The sequence below is a fragment of the Fomitopsis serialis genome (genome assembly GCF_022376445.1).
Source record: "Fomitopsis serialis strain Sig1Antser10 chromosome Unknown B0H18scaffold_20, whole genome shotgun sequence".
Classification (NCBI taxonomy): Eukaryota; Fungi; Basidiomycota; class Agaricomycetes; order Polyporales; family Fomitopsidaceae; genus Fomitopsis; species Fomitopsis serialis.
The window spans coordinates 15,543-38,735 of record NW_025954980.1 but is presented as its reverse complement, the minus strand read 5'-3'; the positions used below and the strand labels follow the sequence as shown (position 1 = coordinate 38,735).

The window sequence follows — 23,193 nt, the reverse complement described above, 5'->3', positions numbered from 1 at the left end:
TGATGTGTAAAGTCGGCGGATTCCAACGGGCCGTTTGTTCTCACTTTCGGTCGAGGAGAGTTATGAAAGAACCGGAAGGTGGATGCAATTGACGGAAGCGAATAGATGCGGCTGGCCATGCTGCGATTATGCAAGTTACGCACGAAAGGCAGTGGGCAGCCGACCGCGAAGAGACACCGTCTCATCAATAGGGTCAAGACGAATTCGAGGGAGTTCCATCCTCGAACGAGGAACGAAGTCGCGGAAGAAGCCGTTCTCGAGACTTGGGATCGTGCTCGTCGAGACCGCCATGCTTCTGCGGATGATCAGCCTGCAGTGTGCCTTGGCCATGCAGACAGCAACTGCCAGGCACTGGCGAATCTTAGACTCAGAGAAAGCTTGAGCTTATCGGACCGAGGGCACGACGGTCATCGTCCGGGACACAATGAGGATCTCACGACGGCCTGGGCCTCGCATTCAATACGTGGTCGCGCGCACACGCACGGTACGTACGTCAACACCCAGGTGGGACGCGAGAACGCCGCGCCGCATGCGCCAGACGTGCAGGGTCAGGATCCCATACAGGCCACGAAGACGTTCGGCGGAACCTGTGCTTCTAGCATATCGATGAAGTCATCCAGCGCGAGCCACTCCAGCCCCGGGACGGCAGTGCCTTCGTGCATAATGCGCACATACTGTTCTCCCGCAGTCGTCTTCCAGACCTGCGCAGATGAACCCGGCCTTGGTCAGCGATCATCGGCACGTTCACTCGCCCACTGTTCCTCACCTCCATGATGATCTCCGATCCCATGGCTGGCCAGCGCAGCGGGGCGACCTTCCCTAAACCTAGCAGAGAAGCGAGTCGAATCATCGACCCATCATGTCCGACATAGAACCTGAGCTTGTGCGTTTCTCCGCCGGAGCGGAACATCTTAAAGTTGTGCGCAAGCTCCATGAAAAACACGCCTGTTACGGAAGTCGCCGCGCACTGGTCAGCCTGGACACCAGGAATCGCCTCAGACGTACAGGAGGAGCGCACCGAACGTAAGCTGTGAGTAAGCGGTCGCGTTTTCCGCCGCATTCCAGATGTAGCTGGGAAGAAGATAGTGTCAGGCAACACTGGAAACAAAGGCACCCGAACGCACTTGTACTCCCAGTCCCCGATGGCGAACACGCGAGCGACGTCTTCCACGGTGGCACATGCACCGGAAGCGTTGCATGGTAGAGCGTGCCCGTGACAAGTCCGTGAGCTGAATGTGTCGAAGAAATGGTCGTCTGGCAGCACGCGTTCGCATCGTCGGGCAGCGGAATACCGCCAGAGGCGACAGATAAGCCCTAGGTCCGGACGAGTCGATGGAAAAAGCTATGCTCACACCAAGAAGTCCAGGCTGTGTTCCCAGTGACACCTAGCATGGTGCAGAGTCGATCTTGTAAGCCCGCGCTCTCCTCGAGATGATCGTTCCACGCGGGCACGGACTGGTATGCGTTGCGGATGCTATTCGCGTTTGGACACGAGTAGTCCGGAACAATCGAATCAATCTGGTGTCCATACGCCTCAGTTCCAGACCTGGCAGTGTAGTAAAATTACAAACCGCAGACGGCTGCGTGAGCACCGGGAACGTCTTGGTGGCCATTGTGGGGTCCATTCCCGTCAGAAGGCCTCCTGCTACTTGGTACGTCCGATCTGCAACCGACGTGCGAATGAAAATATCGTCTTCATTGACGGACTGCAAGAATCCAAGCTTTTGTGCGTATACGGACCAGAAGTCCTGCATACATCGTCAATTTCAACAAGACCCTTGAACGAGGGCTGGAAAAGCGTACTTCGCCATGGTGGATCGCATCCTGAAGTCCTTCATACGTGAGCTGGCCTTCATCACACGTCCCGTTCCAGATCTGAACGAGGAAGGGATGCCAAGGGGGACTGTACGTCTCGTGGAAGATGTGGGTCGTGCCGCCTCCGTGATTGAATTGAAGGAAGCTGGAGCAGTCCCACGGTTCCTGGTTGAGTTCGCCCTCTTCAGGATACAGGTTGTCCGGAGTTCTCTGCCGTATTCATCCCAGCTATCGTGAGCGTGCCGCTATGGGGGCACAGTTACGGGAGGCAACGACCTTCTCCATACCTTGTGGTGGCGAACCATCGCGTTCAAGTATACCAACGTCGCATCCGGGGCATTGCCTGGAACTTCGTAATGGGCCGCGTTGACATGGGGTGCGTTGCAGTAGTTGTAGGTGTTCCAAGGGAGATCCGCGGGGGTGAAAGAGGTATTGTACACTCCCGCAGTAGAGCAGATGCCGTTATAGATGGGTACTTCCGTTAACAGCGCCAATGCCATCTGAGCGGGGAATTGCAGTATGAAGCCTAGCCAGCGCGTCTGAGCCCACTTCATCGTTGACGAGTGCAGGGCGTGAAAAGCTGCGAGGACACTCATGCCACTTGGCTATAAGGCGGATAACTCAAGTTGTCCCCGAACCTGTAATCGGGAATCAGTGGAAGGTAGGTCACCAGGAAAGCAACGTGCGTCGCGGTTCCCAGCAGCTCCCATCGACCCAGAGATTGCATCCGCTGCGACGTCGACGCATATCGCCACATCTGACGAGATTCCTGGACGCCACGACAGCAATCGCACACTGGCGGCTGCGTATGATTTACGTTTAAGGTTGCCCGCGTCCCCCGAACAATATCCCAGGTCCAGGGCGAGCGGGTGGGGAGACGAGGCTTGACAGGAATGTCAATTAAGGTTGTAATCGGCTGCAATTCAGGCTGAGAACTCGGGGCCAGGGGCGAAGGAAGCCAAGTTACTCCCGAATCGAGACGAGTAAAATGAAAGAGCCAGGTGCGCTGGAACTCTGTGTAGCGTTTCCGACGGATTCGGGTTCGGTGTATCAAAATAAGGTAAGTAAGTAGGCCGGTCAGATGCAAGGAGAGAAGCGACCAACAATTCGAAGGCTAGGCCCGGAGTACGATGGTGGCAGCTCGGTACTGACTTACTCAGTACCTCTCTTGACGACCCAAAGAAGTCCTATCCCTGCCAGTTCATCTCAAAGGGGAGAGCAATGGCCAAGTGAGAGTCCGAATTAGGTTGCGGTCCGTGAGTTCGAGCGCTGCCGCACGTTCTGATGTAATAGCGTGAATTTCGAACATACCATTTATAGATGCGCGGAGACCAGGGAGACTAGTTTGTAATCAATGTCGGTCCGCCACCCGCGCTGTTTCCTCTTTCCACTAACCCTCACTGGGTCCCAGGCAGTCTCGAATACGTTGCGCTGGGGGTGCTACAAATACGTAGGTGAATCAACATGGTAGAGATCACCATCCGGAAGCGTCCCAGGACGGAGGCAGTCGTTACGCAACGCAAGTTTTTCAAGAAGACCGCACGCGGGAAGGTGATCAAAGGTTTGATGATTGGTCCGCGCACAAAATCAGTTCTAAAAGCCATGATTAGTCCTTCGCGAACGGTATCTGCGGGACGACGTGGGCTGCGGTATCGATGGCTGCAGCGTCTGCCACGATTTGAAGGACTTCAACCTACCATCTACTGGGTCATTTGACCATGCACAGTTCCGGAATGGTCATTTCGTCCTACCGGACACGAACGTGTTTCTCGCTCAGGTTCGAACATTTCCTGTTTCTTCCTTGTTAGAGAGAGCTTCGGTTTGATTGTGCTATATCGTCCAACGATATTGGAAGAGGTGCAACGGAAGTGACAAATTGGACAAACACGTCCATTCTTCCTCATGATAACATGAACTTGGACAATGTCTTACGCGTACTTTGCAGATGGATTTGATGGAATCGACTCTTTTCAACCCCCCGATCATACTACTGCAAACGGTAATGGAAGAAGTACGGCATCGGTCACTTCCACTCTACAATCGCCTGAAAGCGCTCATCCGAGCTGAAGACAAGCGCATATGGGTTTTCTACAACGAATATCGATCGTGAGCCCCAATAGAACCCGATACATGGGGTGCTCAGCAGTAACACCGCGATGGTCTAGCGAGACTGCCGTTATTCGCGAGGAAGGTGAATCGCCTAACGATAGGAATGACCGGGGTATGTTCCGTTTACATGTCCAGCGGCGTCCGGATATCTCATTCTTATGTCCTCAGGGATTCGCATGGCAACTGCATGGTACAATACTCATCTTGGCCTTGCTCGGCCTCCTATCCGAGGGCAGCCTACGAGGCCGTTGCCAAGTGTTGTCTTGCTTTCGGACGACGTCGCCAACCGTCAGAAAGCAGAGAAAGAAGGAATAGCATGCATCTCAGGTACGTATTTGACAACACCCTGGTTCTGACTTTGAAGACCTACCTTGCGTACAGTGCGTAAGTATGTGGAAGCGCTGAAGGAATCCAGCGAACTCCTCGATCTTCTGTCTGCACCCGGCTCGGACGGAGTGGAGCCAACGAGAGCAGTAGCTGCTAGACAAGCCCTGTATCCCGATGTAGGTGCTGATCGTTTTGAGAAGGAGAGCGTACTGAGGTCTTCACGCAGTACTTGTCGATGTCGACCATGTTAGCAGGGGTCAAATCAGGTCAGCTGCATCAAGGACACTTCAACGCCAATCAATATAATTATCTCGAGGTGCGACTGACGTTGTGATTGCAAATGGACATCTAACAATACTCGTCCAATTATACTAGGGCAGTGTACCGGTGACCGGTTTCGACAAACCGATCCTTCTGATTGGTCGAGAGAATATGAATAGGGCCGTGCAGGGTGACGTTGTGGCAGTCGAGATCTTCGACGAAAAGGAATGGAAGGCGCCTGCGGATGAGGTCGTCGAACAAGAGAGTAAGCCGTCTCTTGCCGTACTCTTCGGTCCAGCTCACAATGGGGTGCTAGCAACATTAAGGAATGACGATGCGGATGAATCCGAAGAAGAGAACAAGGATGAAGAGTCTATCGCCGAGCGTAAGGTTCTGCAGACGGAGCGAGCCAGGCAAGAAGCGTCTGTCCGACAGCCAACGGGACGCGTTGTCGGTATTATCAAACGCAACTGGAGATCGTAAGTCCCCACCCGACAGTGGTATGGGAGGGAGCATCAGAATTCACTTGTTTTTCAGCTATGTCTGCCATATCGACAGCAGCTCCTTGACTTCCTCCAATGCAACGTCACTGTCTCAACAAACGGTATTCGCAACGCCCGTTTCCCGGCTGCTCCCCCGTATACGACTACGTACACGTCAGGCGCCAACCTTGCTCGGCCAGAAGATTCTCGTCACCATAGATCGCTGGGATAGCACATCCCGCTACCCAGAGGGCCACTTCGTGCGTGCGTTGGGTAAGGTTGAGAGCAAAGAGGCCGAGCAAGAAAGTTTGCTACTGGAGTTCGACATCCCATACAGGCCCTTCGGGAAGGCTATTCTTGACTGTTTGCCGCCGGAGGGCGAACAGTGGGTTGTGCCGCCGAAGACCGTTGACAATCCGGTGTGGAGGGACAGAGCGGATTTGAGGGACCTCATCGTCTGCAGTATTGACCCGCCTGGTGCGTTCCATTTACGATATATTCAAGACTTGTGATTGATCAAGACTTTTTTCCAGGCTGCCAGGACATTGACGATGCGCTTCACGCACGTCTACTTCCCACCGGGAACGTCGAAGCTGGTGTCCGTAAGTCTTCTAAGCCTTGCATCGCGCCTTCTCTTAGTTTGACCTCGCATTCCGGGCGCCACATCATCTGCTATTCGTAAAACTCCAAGATATCGCCGACGTGTCCCACTTCGTTCATCCGGACAACCCGATGGACAACGAGGCTGCTGCGCGCGGAACCACGGTGTACCTGGTCGACAAGCGGATAGACATGTTGCCTGCGCTTCTAGGAACGAATCTGTGCTCTCTGCGACCACATGTAGAGCGCCTGGCGTTCTCCGTGATTTGGGTGAGCGGCATCTACATACATAGCCGCCGCCACAGCACCCTCATGCAGACTGCTTTCGCTAATGCAGGAGCTCACGCCGGATGCCGACATTGTCAATGTCCGCTTCGCCAAGTCCGTGATTGCCTCGAAGTCTGCCTTTACGTATGAGGAGGCCCAGATTCGCAAAGATGATCCGTACGTTACCAATCCTCGGAACGGGAAGTAGCAGTTCTGAAGTCTAATACACGTGCCCCACAGGACGCTCACCGATGACTTGACAAAGAGCATCAGGCTGCTCAACTCCCTCGCACAGAAGTTGAAGGCAAAACGGATGGAGGCCGGCGCACTGAATCTCGCCTCGCCAGAAGTCAAGATCCAGCTCGATAGCTCTGAATCTTCGGATCCCATAGACGTAGAGCAAAAAGAGTTGCGAGAGACCAACAGCTTGGTCGAAGAATTCATGCTGCTCGCGAACATCAGTGTAGCACGCAGGATAGAAGAAGCTTTCCCACAGACTGCCGTGTTACGGTCCGTGCTTTCCCATACTAATTCTGCACCTCGTTGATCATTCTGTGCAGACGACACCTGCCTCCACCACGTTCCAATTTCGAAAAGTTGCAAGACATCCTGCAGAAACGCAAGGGCCTGCCTCTTGACGTATCCAGTTCTGGTGCCCTCGCAGATTCACTTGACAGATGCACAGTGAGTTGCATGAACCATCTTTCGAAGAAGCGACACTCAGAAGTGTTCTTGTCAGGACCCCAGCGAACCCGCTTTCAACACCTTGGTGCGAATCATGGCAACGCGTTGCATGCTGTCTGCCGAATACTTCTGTTCGGGAAGCGTTGCCCGTGATACTTTCGGGCACTACGGGCTGGCGAGTCCCATATACACGCACTTCACAAGCCCAATCAGGCGGTACGCCGGTGAGCCGCAGAATCCCGTGATGACATGGGTCATTGCTAACCAGAACATTCGCGCCTGTAGATGTGCTCGTACACCGGCAGCTTTCTGCTGCAATCGGATACTCGACATTGCATGCGACTTTGCATTCAAAAGGACACGTTGAACGAGTTCTCGACGTCGTGAATCGACGTCATAGGATGGCCCAGATGGCAGGCCGTGCCAGCGTCGAGTTTTATGTCGGACTGGCCCTTAAGTCCCGCGGAAAGGGCAAATCAACCACGGAGGAGGCTTTCGTAATCCGCACCTTTAGAAATGGACTGGCGGTGTATGTGTCAACGTGGGTCCACTTCAATGCAGTTAAACTCCGCAGAATACAGTAAGCTTAACCACTGTATCTTGTCTCGCAGATTGGGCCTCGAGGGGCTCGTGACCTTCAAGCGGGAGACTCAGTTCGATTCTGATTCGTACACGATCACCATCCCTTCTACTTCTCCCGTGGGCAACACTACCATTGCAGTGTTCGACAAGGTGGTGGTCGAGATAGAGGTCGAGAAGGACAAGAATACGCAACGTGGTCGGGTGAAGATGACGCTGAAAAGTCCGGTCGATTCTAGTACGTTGTAACTTTCTCATTATCCATACGACTTGTCACATCCGATATTCGTTCGAGTTACGCCCGGCGCCAAGGCTGAAGGGTAATTGCCGGCAGACACATATGCAAAGACCCAGTGACGTGTCTCGTATACGGCACTGCAAAATGTGAGAAACGCGGCGCCGGTAGTTCTGAACTTCTGGCACCTTATCGTATGATCAGCCCTGCCACTCGGATCGCTCTTCTCGTAAGTATGAATGGACAACAGTCGGGGATCAAGAAGTCTCAACGTGGGCCTCAAACCCTCAGCGCGTCTTCTGCATTGCGTGTTGCCATCGTCAATATAGACGGGAATGTCTATGCGTTAATCTCACGGGACCTCCCAGATAGTTTTACCTAACAACTCGTGTGTGGAAGGTTCTCTCACCTAGTATTCGGTACTCACTACCTAAAAACATACAGCCGCATTGCAGCGTCATATCGGTGCGATGTTTATTTCCGTAAGTGTTGCCCAGGACGGGTTTGTACCCTGCACGCGTAAGTCTGGTCTGGAGCGGTATTCTCCGCCATCGAACTGGCTACCGGAAGTACTTAAGGGCATCCCAGCAGTTGCATCAAGACCAGTACACCTCGTCTCTGATGGCGGTATTTTCTCCATTGCCTCTACTTCTCTTCATCGTTGCCTTTGTGGCGGCGGCCCTCGCCACCCGTAAAAAGCGTCCACTTCCGCCAGGACCAAGGGGGATCCCTCTTCTGGGCAACATTTATGATGTTCCAAGGGGTCGAGAATGGCTTGCCTATCAGAATTGGTCGCGCGAATACGGTGCGTTGATTCGGGGGTTTCCTGAAAACATCACTCTCATGTTTGCGTAGACTCAGATATCATCTATCTGAACCTTGCTGGGACTCCCGTCGTTGTCGTCAACTCGATTGATGCCGCCTATGAACTGTTCGAGAGGCGGTCATCGTTGTACTCAGACAGGTACCGTGTCCCGTGCGTTCGTGTCGTAATAACCATTGTTGACGTGTATCTTCAGACCAACGATGACCATGTTGAACGACCTGTAAGTGTTGATGCTCAAGTTCATTTACTATGTGTACGCGACCTTGATAGCTTGCATTCAAGGGTAGGATGTGATTGGCACTTCGTCTTCATGGGTTATGGAGACAGATGGAGGGAGCGACGGAGAGTCTTCCATCAACACTTTCATCCTGCGGCGGCATTGCAGCATAGGCCCAGGGCCTTGAAGGGGGCCAGAGTCCTCCTCAACCGTTTGCTTGACACGCCTGATGACTTCATGGGCCATCTCCGCCAGTGAGTATTTCTAGCGAAGTTCCAGCGCTTCCTTCCTAATGCTCCCTTCAGCATGGCGGGTTCTTTGATCATCGGTGTCGCTTATGGATTAGAAGTCCAACCAAAAGACGATCCATATGTGGCGACGGCGGAACGTGCTCTTCATGCCATGGCAATGGCAGGAAACGCTGGCTCGTTTCTCGTGGACTCGATTCCCATACGTAAGCCTTCTATCATGCAAAATGCGGGGATTGCTTAGACATAGGCCCGCATAGTCAGACATGTGCCTACATGGTTTCCTGGAGCAGAGTTCAGGCGAAAAGCTATCGAGTGGAAGAAATCGACGACAGCCATGGTCGAGGTGCCCTTCAAAGCCGTCAAGAGAGCCATAGTAAGCGTATCATCACGAGGCTTGTATGCGTCTTACCTATTTGTGCCAGGCTGACGGCATGGCCACACCATCTATGATCGCTTCTTTATTGGGCACCCTCGATGAAAGCGATGATAGCACACATCTAGAGAAGCTATATAGTGGAGTTGCAGCAGCAGCCTACACCGGTATGAGACTTTCTCATCGACTTCAGAGGACAATGACCTGACTTTAAATAGGCGGTTCCGATACGGTTGGTTGCTTCTCTATGAACACAATTGTGTCCGTTGACAGCTTCTGCAGACTGTTTCCGCCCTAGGATCGTTCTTCCTCGCGATGCTTCTATATCCCGATATTCAACGCAAGGCTCAAGCAGAGTTAGATCGTGTCATAGGCAACGATCGCCTTCCTGAATTCTCCGACCAGCGTTCCTTGCCATATATATCTGCCGTTGTGCAGGAAGTGTTGAGGTAAGAGCACTCGGTGATCTTTTGGCAGCCCTGCTCATATGTATTGTAGATGGCGTCCAGTGACACCTTTGGGTATGTGAATACTCTCGAACCGGTCGGATATCTTCGTTTATGCATCGTACTAGCTGTCCCTCATCGTCTTACTTCGGAAGACGAGTTCCATGGCTATCGACTACCCGCAGGCGCCATCGTGGTCGGTAACGGGTGGTGAGTAACACTAACTCATCGTGTGTATAATCACCAACGGTAGGGTTTATCTTGCAGGGCGATGTTACACGATGAAAAACGCTTCCCGAACCCGGAAGAGTTTATTCCCGAAAGGTTCCTGACTCCAGATGGCGAGTTGAACGACAAGATGAAGGATGCGGAACTCCCGGCCTTTGGATTTGGTAGACGGATATGTCCAGGGCGATATCTCGCTTGTGCCTCATTGTGGATCTCGGTCGCGTCAGTACTGTCGACCATGGAGATCCATAAACTTCTGGACGACAGAGGCACTCCCATTGAACCCTCCGAAGAGTATACCACAGGTCTTGTTACGTGAGTTTTCGATATTATCGCAGGTATGTCGCTCAACATGGATCGCGCAGATACCCGCTGCCATTCAAGTGCGGCTTTAAGCCACGTTCTAAGGCCGTCGAGGACTTAATCCGCACGGCAGCGCTCCAGTTGGACTAAATATGACATGGTGCCACGCCTTCTCATCCTTGCGCTCATTGGCTCCGACGATCCGTATAGTGCGGTTCTGATCAGGGTCGTCAGCGTGCCTCCTTAGCGTATAGCATTGCCAGTGATGTTATCTCACACTTACAAGTATAGTGATCTTCGTTGTGAGCATGATCACGATGCGGGGTCTATTGTGCTCCTGTTCATGCCGACACGCGAGTCGAAGTCCCACAACTTCACAGATGAATCATGCGTGGTCGGCTGCGGACCCTTGCGACGTATTCTCACCACCTTCGTCTTTCGATTGGTAGAATTGTATCCTTCAGCAGTTTGGTAGTCTTCACCGTCTGACTCTGAGTCCGAGCTTGACGAGAAGGATGCATGAGTCGCGAGTGGGCTTCCATCGAAGTGTCGAGAACCTGAAACGGAAAGAAGAACAGGACGGAGTGGATGGAAGCTAACGGAGCCTATCGCGTCTATAGATCCGAGCAAACGGTCACGATGAATATCACCGTACGAAAGAAGTCTATACAATGAGAAGGTGAACACTCACCCTCATGTGCTGCGTACTTGAGTATCGGGATTGGCCGCGAAATGCGTGCTTCTGACTCCGCAGAGAACGAAGCCGCTGCGCTTTCATCTGAGGTGGTATCGAACAGGGTAATGTTTCCAAGCTACAGCGCTGGACGTGAGAGCGGGTGGTGTGGGTCGGGTGCGCACCTACCTGATCACCTACACCTAAGACTTTGCCAGTGATATCTAGGTCAAACTTGAGCTTTTGATTGGTTGACACTTTTCTGGCTGCAGGCATAGACGGAGATGCCTCGACGGTCTGTCGAGTATAGATGTGGACAGGATTATTGACGTCACCTCGCAGATCCCATGCATAGATGGCTTCATGGCATCTGAAGGAAGCATAGAGCAGATATGGTCTGGCAGGATTGAACATCAACTTGAATGCAGATTGAGCTGTAGTATCCAATCGGGATGGATCGGTGACAGTCACCTGCATTACGCCTGCCCGGATGCCGGACGGTGCCCCGTGGGAGAGATTCTCCGCTCCTACAAACATTATGGGTGCTTCTCCCGTAGCTTCCGAGAATAACGCTATGTTGGACGTAGAAGGGGCAGATGGACTCAGTGATCCTGCGGCATAGACACCCGAATCGACGTCGGCAGAAAATGCTAGAGCGGATATTATGCCTTGGGGGTCATCAGGTCAGGAGCTCAGCCACCAACGCAGTGACGTACCCTTCAGCCCATCTTTGCTTTTCTTCGAGGGCGTGACGTGCAGGCGTGTTCCTTCTCCGGGCCGTTGGACATCAAAAACTTCGATCGCGTCTTCGAATCCACAGTAGAATCTGATATGAACAGCTTTGAATAAGCATCTCCAATGGGGAGGATCAAGTCCGATATTCACTTATCAGCAGTTGCATTAAACGCTATGCTATGAGGTGCAATTTGGCGCTCTCTGTGGTCGACGATTCGATAGGATGCGCGTAGCTAGACATGTCATAAAATTGCATGGGAACGACGCTATCGCATAGGAGGTATGATGAACTCACTCTACCGTCATTGGCGTCCAGGAGCTTCACAGGACACTCACGTACAGAGGCAAGAAAACAAAAAGCAGCTGGATTGCCACGACTGGCAGAAGGATACCACGCAAAGTCCAGTATAGGACCTTGTTGTTTGAAAACACGACCATGTGTCGCAGAATATGGTGCGGACGCTTCGAAAGATGCGCAGTATTTTGCTGGTCTTCGATGGAGTGTCCGAGTCAGCTGTGCAGACTTGACGAGGTGTCGATAACTTGTTCTGGCTTACATATCTGGCATGAATAAAGTGCGATCTTCGCACTGGGCAAGTACGGCAGACCCGTCAGGACACCTGCAACCATGGAATTGTTATCTTCGCCATTCCAGGCCCGGTCTGCATGTATAGGAGGTTACATACCACTTTGCGCTTCGAGCGAAGTTGTAGGGTACTGTGTCATCTTGCGGTACAGTGCAGTCCCAAATCAGAGCTGGGTTTTTGGAACAGTCGTAGAGAGGCGGCACCCATGCCATGTCAGGAGCCGTTTCTGGCAGGCCACTGGTTCAGACCTATGCGACTCCGCAGATCACTTTGTTGCGATTCACTTACCATTCATGGCCCAGCTAGGAGTCGTCAAGATTTACCCGCGTGTTAGTATTTTTCAACTGGATGATGATCCACTCACGTAAACGACAGGTCTGAGTTGGGCGAACTTCAACTAGCACCCGACAGCTTGGTTGCGCGCCACCTTGGCGCCACCGCACAACAACTCACTTGCCTAATATGGAAGTGTCTCCCTCGGACCTTGCCGTCAGGACAGAATTGCCAGTCACTCGCCAGTCGCAGACCAAGTTCGACCGTCATCTCAGTGACTGAGTGCGAGTATATCACCATTAAAATGTCCTCACAACGGGGGTTTTCCCGTATACATACGGACTCATCAGTACGTGTTGATGACTATCAGCGTTACCGAAGACATTCAATGCCAGTCCATGTCAGTGTTTCAAGTAACCCATAGTAGATGAGACGGGAGCACCACGTCAGGTCCGACAATTTGCTGGTCTAGGTGCGGTGACCATCGATCTTCGCAGGACTCATATGTTTATCCGCGAGAAGTCCTTGAAGATTTTAGACAGTGACTGCAATTCTGTCAAGGCTACATCGTACACGATTTGTGGGGAGTCTTTCAATTCACCGTTAGCTCGGGTTCGGGTCTTCATTGACGGAGCGCTCACAGAAAGCGCATCAGAACATCGGCATATAGTGCCACATTGAGTCGAACAGTACTCCACGCATCTTCAGGCTGTTACCACCAGATGTTCCGAAGGCATGCAATCGATGCACGCAATAGGAAAGTCAGGCAGCCTCAGCACAGAACCAGTACGTCCCTAACTTGGAAAGGTGTGCCGGATGCTGGACCTTGAGAAATGGACAAGGAATAGCCGTGTTATTCGCTTGCCGGATGCTTCTTACGCAAACGCGCATAATCGAACTCTGCGTCACGCCGCTCGGGCTTGTTGCCAAGTCGTTCGCTTTTCTATCCCTGCCGCGGCCGGGACCGTCCATCCTTCCCATAGCCTAGTTCGATTTGTGGTCTCATGGCCAATATAACAAGCGAGCATCTTCGAATTCGGCGGGCAGCACGAGAAGCCAGACAGGCTCCACAGCCATGATGAACACCACCGGGCTTGGACACAATGGCAAATTCTGTCAAAGGACTCCCTGGCCGCTCGATGATCCGTCTCACCAGCCTAAATTTGCACATCGAAAGGAGTGCTGAGTGACTCGTAGGTATTTCGCCAATGGTAATGGTTGACCCATTTAGCATGTCTGAATGGCATCACCCCCAGGCCACGGCTGCATTGATAGAACCTCTGGCGTGAAAGTTGTCATGGGTCTCGACGTTAATTTCCTGGTGTCCAGCGCTGAAGCAATATATAGGAACCTGTTCCTGATCCGAGCGAAATGAGCCCCTCAAGGCGGCCGGCTGTCACATCAGCACCTCAGGGCGACGACCAGCAACGCGGCCAGAGCGCGACCGCCACTCTGCATTCTTCTACACGCTCCAGCATTGCATACCCATCTTGCCATTGGCCCGACCTCTCTCATATGTCCGCCGCGCCTGCGAACTCCCGGAATAACAAGCCGATGATCGTCAGGGTGAGTTGCCCGCGTTGCCCGCGTTCGGAGAAAAGGTAAAGCAAAGTTGCCATGTTGGCATGTCCATGGCGGAGTCATTTTTCCCGATGGTCGTACACCGACGCTGACGTGATATTTGCATCGGTCAATCGACTATGATACAGGCACTAAATGTACACGTTTCGGGAATGCTAGTGCCGGTCAGCTAGACCATTTTATCAGGACAATACAGCCGTGGCACGAATGACTTCGCAGGTCATGCAAGGTCAAGAACGCTCCAACATCCCCCTGACATCTCGTATTCATGCAGTCACCACTCGGAACATCGACGGAAGCAGTTCGACGACACATCACTGGGACACTGAGCAGCGGTGCCATTCGGGGCCCAGCGCGTTGTGAAAAATTCCTGACGTCTGGAACCATGAGGCGGTTAGTCTCCAGTACGTGTCTGGTAGCGACGAAGGTAGTATGTGTGTCACGGTGTGCATGACAAAGGCTCAACACTCGAGCCTAATCAAGGGCAACTACCTGATGCTCGCTCTTGGCGCCAACTTACCGGTACACCATTGCGGGGCTCCCCACTGAGTCCGCTATACCAGTGGTACGTGTGCCATGTTTTTGACCGCTGCTTCAGCTCTCCTGACCAACCCGACGCAGAACACTCGCTACGGCCCGACCAGGTCATACTGCTAAACTTACCAGCCAACCGCGACCTACCGAGGTCCCTCTCATTCCCAGCGCTCTCGGGATAGAATGAATAACCATGCACGTCCCGAGAAACACATTGTGGTATCCGGACAGTCGTGCGATCTCTGGGTCAAGAATGAACGCACTGCCTGTCGCAATCTCCAGAAAAAAGCAGCGTCCGCCAATTTCTCGGCCTGCAGCACGACTCGCGTGTAGTATATCGCAGATTCGCCGTCTGATGCTATTTTGAACGCAAGAACCTCGGGATGTTCCATGTAGGCCAGTATAGTGAAGTCCGACAGACCACTAGGCTATGGACACAGTTCGGATGCCTGGGCCGGGGACAGACGATGTGCACGTCTGCCTGGTCGATGTAATACGCTGTTTATAGTGTGCCAGCAAACTCGGTGCGGTATCACTGTAACGCCGCGCTTTCAAGCTCAAGTCGCCGTGCACACACATTAGGACTGACAACACTCCAACCTTGATGCACAGGCCCGCAAACAGCCTCGCTTACTTTGTCCACAACATACATGCGTTCCGCTGCTCAGTAGTGCTCAGTACTCAAGTGTCCGTGAGTCAAAGTAGTGTGTCAAGTCGCGAAGCCTGTAATTCTAAAATAAAGCGCTGACCGCCCGCAATATCTTGAATGGAATCAACGACAAGCTCTGCGACGTGCTACGTATACGATTCCAATGTCAACCTCACGCAAATCTCGTACTTACCTGTCAATAGTAAACACACCCGCGAAAGGGAGGAGGAGGCTCAAAGGATGCTCGTCGACCTCGATTACTACACACCACGATGCCAAACTCGCATTGAACAAAAGCCATCCATTCAGCAAGCGACGAGCATCCCTACTCGTATCGAGTGCACACGAAACTTGCACGAAACCCACGAAACCCCTGCACACACGAAACCCCTGCACACATAAAAAGCAGTCCACAAATCCATTGTAGAGTCGTACAAAACAAATAAATACAGCAAGTACTGGCCCAATCCTCCACGTCAAAGAACGCCCTCAGATCCACGAAGCCCGTCCCTTTGAATGTAACAAGGTAAAGTGCCGAACGAGCGATGTCAACGCCGACACGTCCGAAGACGGTCGTGCTCATTTCGCTGCTGAAAGTCTCATCATGGGCGTTTATGATCGTGGAAGGATATGGGGAGCAAAATGCGCGGTGGCAGGAATTTATATGGGGAGGAGGCGTGAGAAGAGAGCGGACATTGCCGTGTCCGTTACACTGTACACAGTACAGCGCAGCCACAGCCTGACGAGGTCGACTACACATTCGCGACCACGGCGTGCTCCTGGCAGTGCATCCTCGCAGAGAGTCGACGCAAACACGGCGTGCCACAGCAAGACTCGAATTGCTTGATAGATCCATCCACTTGCCCGCCAACGACGTTGGGCGCATGTCCGATGTCGACGATGATACTCTCATCCACCTCTTCAGCTTTCTGCCCGTACGCTCTATCCTCGCGATGAGGCAGGTGTGTCGCGCGCACCTTCCCATCCCACGGTCTATGGCCGAGTGACACCGCCCCGGCAGACGTGCAGGCGCATACAGCTCATGTCGCGCACCCGCATCGTCTGGCGCAACGCGTACATTGCCCAGGTGCTCTTCGCCGGGTATCCCTTCCCCCGCCGGGAGCTCGCCAGCATGGACACGGCGCAGCTCGAACACGCCGTCCGACGCGCGATACGGATCGGTGCGTTTTGGCGGTCGCCGGAGGTGCCGCTGAGGGAGGCGAGCGAGTTCCATGCGAGCTTCGGGACGGGGGTCACGGACGTGCGGTTCTTGCCTGGGCACGACGGACGACGGCTTGCGACGCTGTCTAAAGGGATCTGGTCGGTCATCACTTGCTGGGAGACTTCAGTTGGGGGCGCTGGCGTGCGGATAATTGCGAAGTGGTCACCCAAGAGTACGATCATCACAGGGTTGGTGGTGAATTCAGATGCGGGGTCAGACGCGCTCATCGCGACTTCGACTCACGGAGAGTGTGTATATCCATTCGCGTGTGATATATACGCTTGTGCTGATTCTCTCGCGACAGGCGGCAGCGCATCGAGTTACTGTCACTTGCGAAGGACGCAAAAGGCAGCGATACCTTGCAGTCCCTGGGTGTGATCGACGCTGCTATGAGGCCTATTGCGCTGCAGGGCGACCTATTGGCGTACGGCGACGAATCATCTCAGACAGTTATCACCAATTGGAGAACGGGTGAAATAGCACACCTGCAAGGTGCCGACGAACCTGTCGACCTGAACTTCCAGGCAAGTGAGAGTGAGGGGTGCCGCCCTGTCTCACTCAATGTGGCGCGTTCGCTGACGCGTATTCGGCGGGCAGTACAACCGGTACCTTCAAGTCGTGTTCGCACACAAGAGCATCCTGGTGGTGCGCGCGCGGTCCATTGAGCTGTTCCCAGAGCCTGTCCTGCGACCTCCCCACGAGCCGTGTCCGAGTTATCGTCCGCTCGCTCGTTATTCCTTCGGCTGGATCGACGGCGTCAGCGTGAACGTGCAGACGCGCGGGCAAGATGTAGACAGTGCTGTCAAGCCGCTCTCCATCCTCCTGCGCGCGGAGAGCGACGACCCTTGGATGTCCGACACGCACATGCTCGACCTCTTCGTGCTCGAGCCGAACCCGGCGTACACAGCGGACGACCCGCCACAAGACCCGGCCACGGACACTACCGAAGACCCCACCACGTCTGCAGGCCCCGGCGAGGACCACGCCCGCCATCCCCTTGCTCCCTACATCTTTCCGCCTGTCCACTCGGGCCTCTCCTCGCCATCCGTGCGCGGCATCCTGCGCTGCACGGACATCGTCCTCGGGCCGCACGGCACCGCCGTGTGGATAATGCCGCGCGGGGCGCGGAGCGCCGACCTCACCGCGCTGGACGTGCACCAGTCGGAGGTAGCGGGTGCGGGGCTGACTGCACAGCAGCCGGAGGTGCTTGCGGGCGCGATGTTCGCGGGGCCGATGCTCGGTGCGGAAGGCGGGGACGGGGGCGAGGGCGAGGATGGGGAGAGGGGGAGCGGTGTGAGGGCGCGGACGGTGTATGTGCGCCGGGCGGCGAGCGGGAGTGCGGGGAATTGGACGGCGATGGACTATGTGGAGGAGCTGGGCGTGGTGGCGTTGGCGTCGTCGCAGGGGATGGTTACTGTGTTGGAACTTGGCTGATCCTCCTGACAGTCAAAATGAATATATATTTGTACCCGTGCTCGTCTCGTGCGCGTGCCCCTCGACATATAACTTGGCTACAGCGTTTCCAGCATCCTCCCAGTTCCACATAACTTATGCGCACACCAAGTCCTCCTCAGTCGTAAACGCCTGCCTCTGATTGGCTCCCACGCCCGCACCCGGGTCCGGCAACGCGCGGCCGGGCTCGGGCGTTGCCGCTCGCCCAACGCGACTCTTTCCGTGCCCCTCGTCACCGCTGTCCCCATTTCGTTCGCGCAATCTGCGTTTCTATCTTGCCATGAGCAGCCTGTCGTCGTTCTTCTCGTCGTTCCTGCCCGTCGCGCACGCGGACGCGCCGCCCCCGGAGGTGGAGGCGCATAAGGAGGAGGCGACGCCTGACGAGCCGGAGGAGGGCGCGGAGGAGGGGGGTGAGGCCGAGGCCGAGGAGGAGGAGGAGGAGCCGGAGGACGTGCGTTGGTTGTTATTTCTTATTCTGGGTGGACGCCGTGGCTGAGCGGGCTGGGGGTTGGTAGATCCTGCCTGCGCTCCGCGAAGAGTGCGAGGAGTCGGCGAAGTGCAAGTCGGCGACGGAGCACTTCCGGCACTGCGAGGAGAGGGTCAGCTCCGGCAACGGCCACAAGCACGAGGACTGCATCGAGGAATTGTGCGTCGATTTGTTTTTTCCTGATCTGTCGTGTGTGCTGAGCGCTGAGGGTTTCTTGCGTGCAGCTGTGCGTATGTTGTCATTTTGTTTGGGCTACCCGCTGACCTGCCACGAACGCCTGTCTTTCGCCCGGATAGACCAGTGAGTCTTCTTTCGTCATGTGTTATCGTGTTCCGGACTGATCTGGTCCGTTCAAGCATGATGCACTGCGTCGACGTACGTCCCTACGGCCCGACAGCTGCATGTGCGTGAGCTGACTCGTCTTTTTTCCAGGGCTGCGTCGCGCCCAAGCTGTTCGCGAAGCTCAAGTAGAGGCCGCACCTCCACGCACAGACGTAGTCTTAGAGCTAGGTGCGCCCCGGCCTCCTCCGTCATCTGCGCTTCCTCTGACCTCGCATTTGTGCCAGATTATGGCACGCAGTGTGGTAGGACGACATGTCTGGACGGACTGACGCGACTATGCCGCTCCGAAAATTATAATTGGTTTTCATCAACTCTGCGTCTTCAAGTCGTCGGGTGTATGCTTAAGCATGCTCGCCGAAGGTAGCGGTGAGGTGCAGATCATGTGAGTGTCGTGGCGTCGTGTCCGGGCGAGTGTGCCTATCTATACGCTTCGAAAGCCGACCTTCGGTGCTGATGCCTCCAAGTACATGTGGTACTACGATTGACAGTACTCGCCGCGGTGTCTTCTGATGTCTTCCGCAGATCCGTCTGTGCCTGTGCTGTATCTTGACATGGTACTGTGAGGGCACCCTAGAAGCGGCCCCCCCTTTGTCTTCCTAGTCTGCACCCTCACTGCAGCGACATGCCAAGGAGCGAGACTTTCCCTCTTCTGCGGGGTTTGTTTTTTAATCTCTGCGCTTGCTGTCCACTGATTTTTGACAGTACGAAGCAAGTACGGAGCCTACTCCTCCGCGTGCGTGGGTGACAGTAGCGGTACCTTCGGGACCGGCCGAGCCGCCTTCGTAGTATGAAATTGCAAGTGCTAAGTTTGTCACACAGCGGCGTTCACTGGCCACTTTCTACTTTGAGAGAGGCGTAGCCCGGCAACATGCCAACCGAGAGCCGTCAATGCATCCAATGGCGTCTGGTGATGCCTGAGCGAGACAACGTCCGTGAGCTTGACAGACAGCACCTTCCCAACGAGGCAAGCTGCCTTCCGCATTCGTCCAAGTTGTGGTTCCTCCGTTTATGCATTTCCGATGGAACGGCGATCACGCCGACACTGTGGCTGGTGGCCGTGGTCTCGGTGTGCGAGCGATGTTTCCTCTGGGGCAGGTCCGCGGGTGAATGAAGCTCCCGGGCGTGTTCGACTGATTCTACGATACTTCGCAACCTGTCAGACGTCAAATGCGGTTGCGGGTATATAAGATGATGTGCACAGAGCACCTTCCTTGTCCCCCACCACGACGTCCTCGCTCTGCCTGGACTCTGCCTGGACGAGCTCCCGAAAACTTGCCTTGTCAGCCTGCGTCGATCGGCTTGCTTCGAATAGGACTGAACCTGGATTGAACACTTCTTTGCCCGCAGCATAGAAAGTAGATGTTGGAGAGGTGAGTTGAAACACCTTGTGTGTATGTTTCCAAGGCTAAGAGATGCAGCACGGTGCCCAAACCTCTGATTTCTGACAACAGTTGTCAGTGCACGACCTCATTGCACGACCTCATTTCACATTCGAAGACGAGACGCACTGAGTCGCCGTGGACGCGAACCGGCAAGGGCCGGATCACGAGGAGGATCCGGCGGCACGGACGACTGGGCGGGTACTCATGGGAAGGCCAGGCAGAGCTGGCCGCGTTCTTATACCATCTGGACCACAACCACGCCCGGACGCCCTGCCCCCGCCTGCTGCCTCCTCGCCCATATAAGTCCTCCTCGTTCTCCTGCGTTTGTGGGTGTTTCACAGAGCCCACATGTGTACGTCTGCATTGACCACCATGTTCGCATCTCACGCAGCAGCAACTGGAAGCTGTGGGGAACGCGGTGGAAACCAGCGTTCAACGTCCAGCGTTCGCGTGCGGTCGCTTTTACTCATCGCCTGGTCCGACGTTCACCCGGCGTGTTACGAGGCTGCGAGATCGCTCACACAGCGTCGGGCTATATCCCTCGTCACTTGCCCTCCAGCAGCCTTGCCTCCTTGATCCTCACCTCCTATCGTGGTCGTTGATCCTTCCCCCTCCGGTGCCGCACTACCATGAGCGTCTTCAACCCAAAAATCATCGACGCATGCATCCGAGATGTCACCGCAAGTCTCTCAGACGAACAGAAGGCAGATGTGCTTCTATACGCCATGGGACATCTTCCCTCTGAGCGGTTGGTCTAGCGGGTCTAGTAATTTGTAGTTGCCTCATCGCTGATTTCTATTCGCCCCTGCCCGCCAGCTCTAGAATGCTCATCGAGAACGCAGTCCAGTCCTGCCTCTTGCTGAGCGGGCTGTCCACCGCCAATGCTGCCAAAGCCCGCTTGATACGCGCCAGGGCTAGGCTTGCTGCCGGACTTCATGTCGGCGCCCACCAAGGTCGGCATGGCATCTGGTCCATTCTAGACGGTCGTTTCGGCTTACCACGCGCCTTCCCGGCGTCCCCCGCAGACCTCCAGGCTGTCATGGCCATCGAGCCTGAACACCCAGAAGCTAAGGCGCTTATGGTCCATCATGTCACGAATTCGGGCAAGGTGCGTCGGTCCCCTTTTCCTCATCCCTCCATGTAACCGTGAATGCCGTCCACGGGTCGAATGCTAACGATGGGTGATTCTTCCGGTGCCCAGTCGTTGGTCCAGCCGCATACGACCCCGGGCTTCTCAACTGAAATATGGCGGGAGATTGCACGATGGCTCCCGCCACGCGATCTCAAAAACCTTCTCCTCGTACCGCACATTTTGTCACGCATCGCAAGCGAGCTCTTGTTTCGAAAGATCGATCTGTTTTTCGGTGAGCTCGACGAGGCTGGGCGGCGGGGTCGTGTTAATTGTCTCTCTCAGTATCGGATAAGAGGGAGTCGCAGAAGAGCGCCGACATCCTGACACGTATCATCGTCGACAAGGAGTTTGCGAAGCATGTCAAGACGTTGCGGGTGTTCTACCAGGGGCGCGATGTATCGCCGATGACTTTCCAGACGGGTGAGCGAGTCGATGGTGTCGTGCAGTCTGGGGTGACTCAGGCGTCCCAGGCATGCTGGCGAACGCATTACCAAAATTGTCCAACCTGAAGAACGTCCACTGTTCAATGCGCCTGCGCGAGATGCTCGCCTTCCTGCGCATCCTCGAAGGCGCGAATCACCGGTTACGTGGGATGTCTCTAATGTGGGTCCACTCCATATGAAATAGGAACCCGCGCGAACGTTTATAACCTCGTCCGTATCCGTACAGGCCGCTCGACGGGACCGCGGAGCTGCAGTTCCCACGCTTCCGGCACATCACGCAGTTCTCGTACGTCTCGACGGGGGGCAACCCGGCGGACGTGCAGGAGTTCCTCATGCAGAACAAGGCGTCCATCCGCTCGATCTTCCTGCACAACCAGCACTGGACGTTCCCCACGGAGACGCTCTCGATCCGCAACCTGACGCACCTCGACTTCCTCGGCCTCTTCCCGGCCGAGTCGCGCGCGTTCTCGGACATCCTGAGCAACGGGCACCAGCTGGAGTCCCTGCGCCTGCAGTGCGTGCTCAACTGCAACGCGTCCGCGCAGTTCCGCGAGGGCGCCACGGCGCGCGCGCTCCCGTTCCTCCGCCACTTCGAGTTCAGCCTCCTCGGGTACAACGTGAACGACCACGACCTCTTCCCCGCGATCTCCGCGTTCCTGCGCGACCGCCGGACGCTCAAGACGCTCGTGCTGTCGGTGCCGAGCGCGAACTGGGCGCAGAAGCGGCTGGGGTACGACGCGGGCGTGTGGGGCGTGCTCCCGAGCCTGACGGAGCTGAGGACGCTGACGGCGACGCTCCCGAAGGACGTCGCTGCGGCGGTGGCGATGTGGCTCGTGCCCCGCGGCGTCATCGCGCTCTCGCTGCAGGCGGAGTCGTCCACGGAAGCGCTCGGGTTCGTCTCGGTACGCTCCTTCGCCTCTCCCCTGACCGCGACCGCGCTGACGTGCTCTCCTCCTCATTTGTTCCTTGCCCTCGTCCTGTGCGCTGCAGCAAATGCGCCCGGGCCTCCCGCCGAACCTGCAGTTCATCGGGCTCACGCAGTTCGACGTCGCGGACGCCGCGGCGGTGGTCGACGCGGGGTTCCCGACGGTGCGCGTCGCGCGCGTGGACGACGACTATTATACCGTCGAGCGCGAGGACGGCCGGGTGCGGCTGCAGGCGTGGCCGGAGGCGCGGGGGCACTGGAACGTGCGGGAGTGGCTGCAGTCGTATGGGTGCGAGGACGCGGAGTGGAGGCATCCGAGCGAGTTTCTGTAGGGAGGGGGTGGGTGACGGCCCGGCTGGGTGAGTCGCGAGTCATGAGTTGGATGGGTGCGTTTCGTCGTGCTGTGTGGGCCCGAAGGTGTTGCGTGCGACGCAGCAACTGGGCATGCTCGAGTTGGCATGGTCTACATTGTCTGTTCCGGTTGATTGGAATGGAGTTCTACATGACGGTTCGCATCTGGGACAGACTTCAACGAGGTCGGCACGAGATGGGCGAGCCGAGGGGGTGTCTGTCGTACACTGGTCTGCTTGTGGGTTCGAGTTATGGTAGCATAGATGTGACATCTCTGGATGCCTGGAAGGAATACACGTCCACGATAATTCTGGATATGCGTCTGTCCGTACTGGGTCTGAGCGCACTGTGAATTTTGTTGTATGGAACTTCGATCCGGTGGTATGCCCTCTACCTCCACCTGGTCGCTTGCGCCGCTTGGT

At 55.3% G+C, this 23,193-nt stretch overlaps 7 protein-coding genes across 7 annotated transcripts; 5 read left to right on the top strand and 2 right to left on the bottom strand.

The window, feature by feature from the left end:
* Positions 1-73: 73 nt before the first annotated feature.
* On the bottom strand, positions 74-2,708 carry B0H18DRAFT_996595 (phosphoglycerate mutase-like protein). The gene is made up of 9 exons (XM_048045428.1): positions 2,103-2,708; positions 1,804-2,025; positions 1,572-1,748; positions 1,353-1,518; positions 1,125-1,254; positions 1,019-1,071; positions 767-945; positions 493-701; positions 74-443 (listed from the first exon to the last, which is right to left on the bottom strand). Exons 1-8 carry the CDS (start codon positions 2,409-2,411, stop codon positions 549-551), a joined length of 1,389 nt encoding a protein of 462 aa, XP_047895323.1. The 5' UTR covers positions 2,412-2,708; the 3' UTR covers positions 74-443; positions 493-548.
* Positions 2,709-3,204: 496 nt separating this feature from the next.
* On the top strand, positions 3,205-7,404 carry B0H18DRAFT_996592 (RNB-domain-containing protein). Its single transcript, XM_048045427.1, has 18 exons — positions 3,205-3,376; positions 3,426-3,592; positions 3,761-3,921; positions 3,981-4,036; positions 4,093-4,251; positions 4,306-4,427; positions 4,478-4,567; positions 4,627-4,777; positions 4,829-4,991; positions 5,050-5,471; positions 5,528-5,596; positions 5,686-5,864; positions 5,932-6,038; positions 6,102-6,371; positions 6,422-6,545; positions 6,601-6,769; positions 6,831-7,086; positions 7,157-7,404. Exons 1-18 carry the CDS (start codon positions 3,280-3,282, stop codon positions 7,371-7,373), a joined length of 2,979 nt encoding a protein of 992 aa, XP_047895322.1. The 5' UTR covers positions 3,205-3,279; the 3' UTR covers positions 7,374-7,404.
* Positions 7,405-7,980: 576 nt separating this feature from the next.
* Positions 7,981-10,153, top strand: B0H18DRAFT_873940 (cytochrome P450; the record flags this gene model as incomplete). Its single annotated transcript, XM_048040325.1, has 12 exons — positions 7,981-8,164; positions 8,215-8,328; positions 8,425-8,656; positions 8,708-8,856; positions 8,911-9,026; positions 9,076-9,193; positions 9,245-9,258; positions 9,309-9,475; positions 9,525-9,547; positions 9,601-9,682; positions 9,740-10,015; positions 10,066-10,153. The coding sequence occupies 12 exons, from the start codon at positions 7,981-7,983 to the stop codon at positions 10,151-10,153; spliced, it is 1,563 nt and encodes a 520-aa protein (XP_047895321.1).
* Positions 10,154-10,315: 162 nt separating this feature from the next.
* Positions 10,316-12,042, bottom strand: B0H18DRAFT_873993 (uncharacterized protein; the record flags this gene model as incomplete). The annotated part of the gene is made up of 8 exons (XM_048040327.1): positions 10,316-10,617; positions 10,695-10,815; positions 10,866-11,093; positions 11,148-11,344; positions 11,393-11,502; positions 11,562-11,644; positions 11,707-11,902; positions 11,969-12,042. Coding segments are annotated over 8 exons (1,311 nt in total), but the record flags the coding sequence as incomplete, so codon positions are not given.
* A 3,692-nt stretch (positions 12,043-15,734) lies between these two features.
* On the top strand, positions 15,735-17,932 carry B0H18DRAFT_1209790 (uncharacterized protein). The gene is made up of 4 exons (XM_048036334.1): positions 15,735-15,997; positions 16,057-16,505; positions 16,562-16,820; positions 16,855-17,932. Exons 1-4 carry the CDS (start codon positions 15,920-15,922, stop codon positions 17,689-17,691), a joined length of 1,623 nt encoding a protein of 540 aa, XP_047895319.1. The 5' UTR covers positions 15,735-15,919; the 3' UTR covers positions 17,692-17,932.
* B0H18DRAFT_1103400 (uncharacterized protein) lies at positions 17,921-18,852 on the top strand. Its single transcript, XM_048032580.1, has 6 exons — positions 17,921-18,160; positions 18,225-18,355; positions 18,421-18,483; positions 18,553-18,571; positions 18,629-18,706; positions 18,763-18,852. Exons 1-5 carry the CDS (start codon positions 17,990-17,992, stop codon positions 18,665-18,667), a joined length of 423 nt encoding a protein of 140 aa, XP_047895318.1. The 5' UTR covers positions 17,921-17,989; the 3' UTR covers positions 18,668-18,706; positions 18,763-18,852.
* Positions 18,853-20,228: 1,376 nt separating this feature from the next.
* Positions 20,229-23,192, top strand: B0H18DRAFT_996559 (uncharacterized protein). The gene is made up of 11 exons (XM_048045426.1): positions 20,229-20,668; positions 20,737-20,873; positions 20,946-21,028; positions 21,122-21,284; positions 21,335-21,472; positions 21,523-21,655; positions 21,722-22,397; positions 22,486-22,758; positions 22,779-22,823; positions 22,845-22,904; positions 23,029-23,192. Exons 1-8 carry the CDS (start codon positions 20,550-20,552, stop codon positions 22,750-22,752), a joined length of 1,716 nt encoding a protein of 571 aa, XP_047895317.1. The 5' UTR covers positions 20,229-20,549; the 3' UTR covers positions 22,753-22,758; positions 22,779-22,823; positions 22,845-22,904; positions 23,029-23,192.
* The last annotated feature ends 1 nt before the right edge of the window (position 23,193 follows it).

Coding starts and splice junctions, on each gene's coding strand:
- B0H18DRAFT_996595 (XM_048045428.1), bottom strand. CDS start 2,411: ATGAGTGTCCTCGCAGCTTTTCACGCCCTGCACTCGTCAACGATGAAG. Junction 1,255..1,352: donor CACAGCCTGGACTTCTTGGT/GTGAGCATAGCT, acceptor GCGTGCTGCCAG/ACGACCATTTCTTCGACACA. Junction 1,072..1,124: donor ATCGGGGACTGGGAGTACAA/GTGCGTTCGGGT, acceptor TCTTCTTCCCAG/CTACATCTGGAATGCGGCGG.
- B0H18DRAFT_1209790 (XM_048036334.1), top strand. CDS start 15,920: ATGTCCGATGTCGACGATGATACTCTCATCCACCTCTTCAGCTTTCTG. Junction 16,506..16,561: donor GCGACTTCGACTCACGGAGA/GTGTGTATATCC, acceptor CTCTCGCGACAG/GCGGCAGCGCATCGAGTTAC. Junction 16,821..16,854: donor GCCGCCCTGTCTCACTCAAT/GTGGCGCGTTCG, acceptor TTCGGCGGGCAG/TACAACCGGTACCTTCAAGT.
- B0H18DRAFT_996559 (XM_048045426.1), top strand. CDS start 20,550: ATGAGCGTCTTCAACCCAAAAATCATCGACGCATGCATCCGAGATGTC. Junction 20,669..20,736: donor GGACATCTTCCCTCTGAGCG/GTTGGTCTAGCG, acceptor CCTGCCCGCCAG/CTCTAGAATGCTCATCGAGA. Junction 21,656..21,721: donor TTACGTGGGATGTCTCTAAT/GTGGGTCCACTC, acceptor GTATCCGTACAG/GCCGCTCGACGGGACCGCGG.
- B0H18DRAFT_1103400 (XM_048032580.1), top strand. CDS start 17,990: ATGAGCAGCCTGTCGTCGTTCTTCTCGTCGTTCCTGCCCGTCGCGCAC. Junction 18,161..18,224: donor AGGAGGAGGAGCCGGAGGAC/GTGCGTTGGTTG, acceptor GGGGGTTGGTAG/ATCCTGCCTGCGCTCCGCGA. Junction 18,356..18,420: donor GAGGACTGCATCGAGGAATT/GTGCGTCGATTT, acceptor TCTTGCGTGCAG/CTGTGCGTATGTTGTCATTT.
- B0H18DRAFT_996592 (XM_048045427.1), top strand. CDS start 3,280: ATGGTAGAGATCACCATCCGGAAGCGTCCCAGGACGGAGGCAGTCGTT. Junction 4,037..4,092: donor TAACGATAGGAATGACCGGG/GTATGTTCCGTT, acceptor TTATGTCCTCAG/GGATTCGCATGGCAACTGCA. Junction 4,992..5,049: donor ATCAAACGCAACTGGAGATC/GTAAGTCCCCAC, acceptor CTTGTTTTTCAG/CTATGTCTGCCATATCGACA.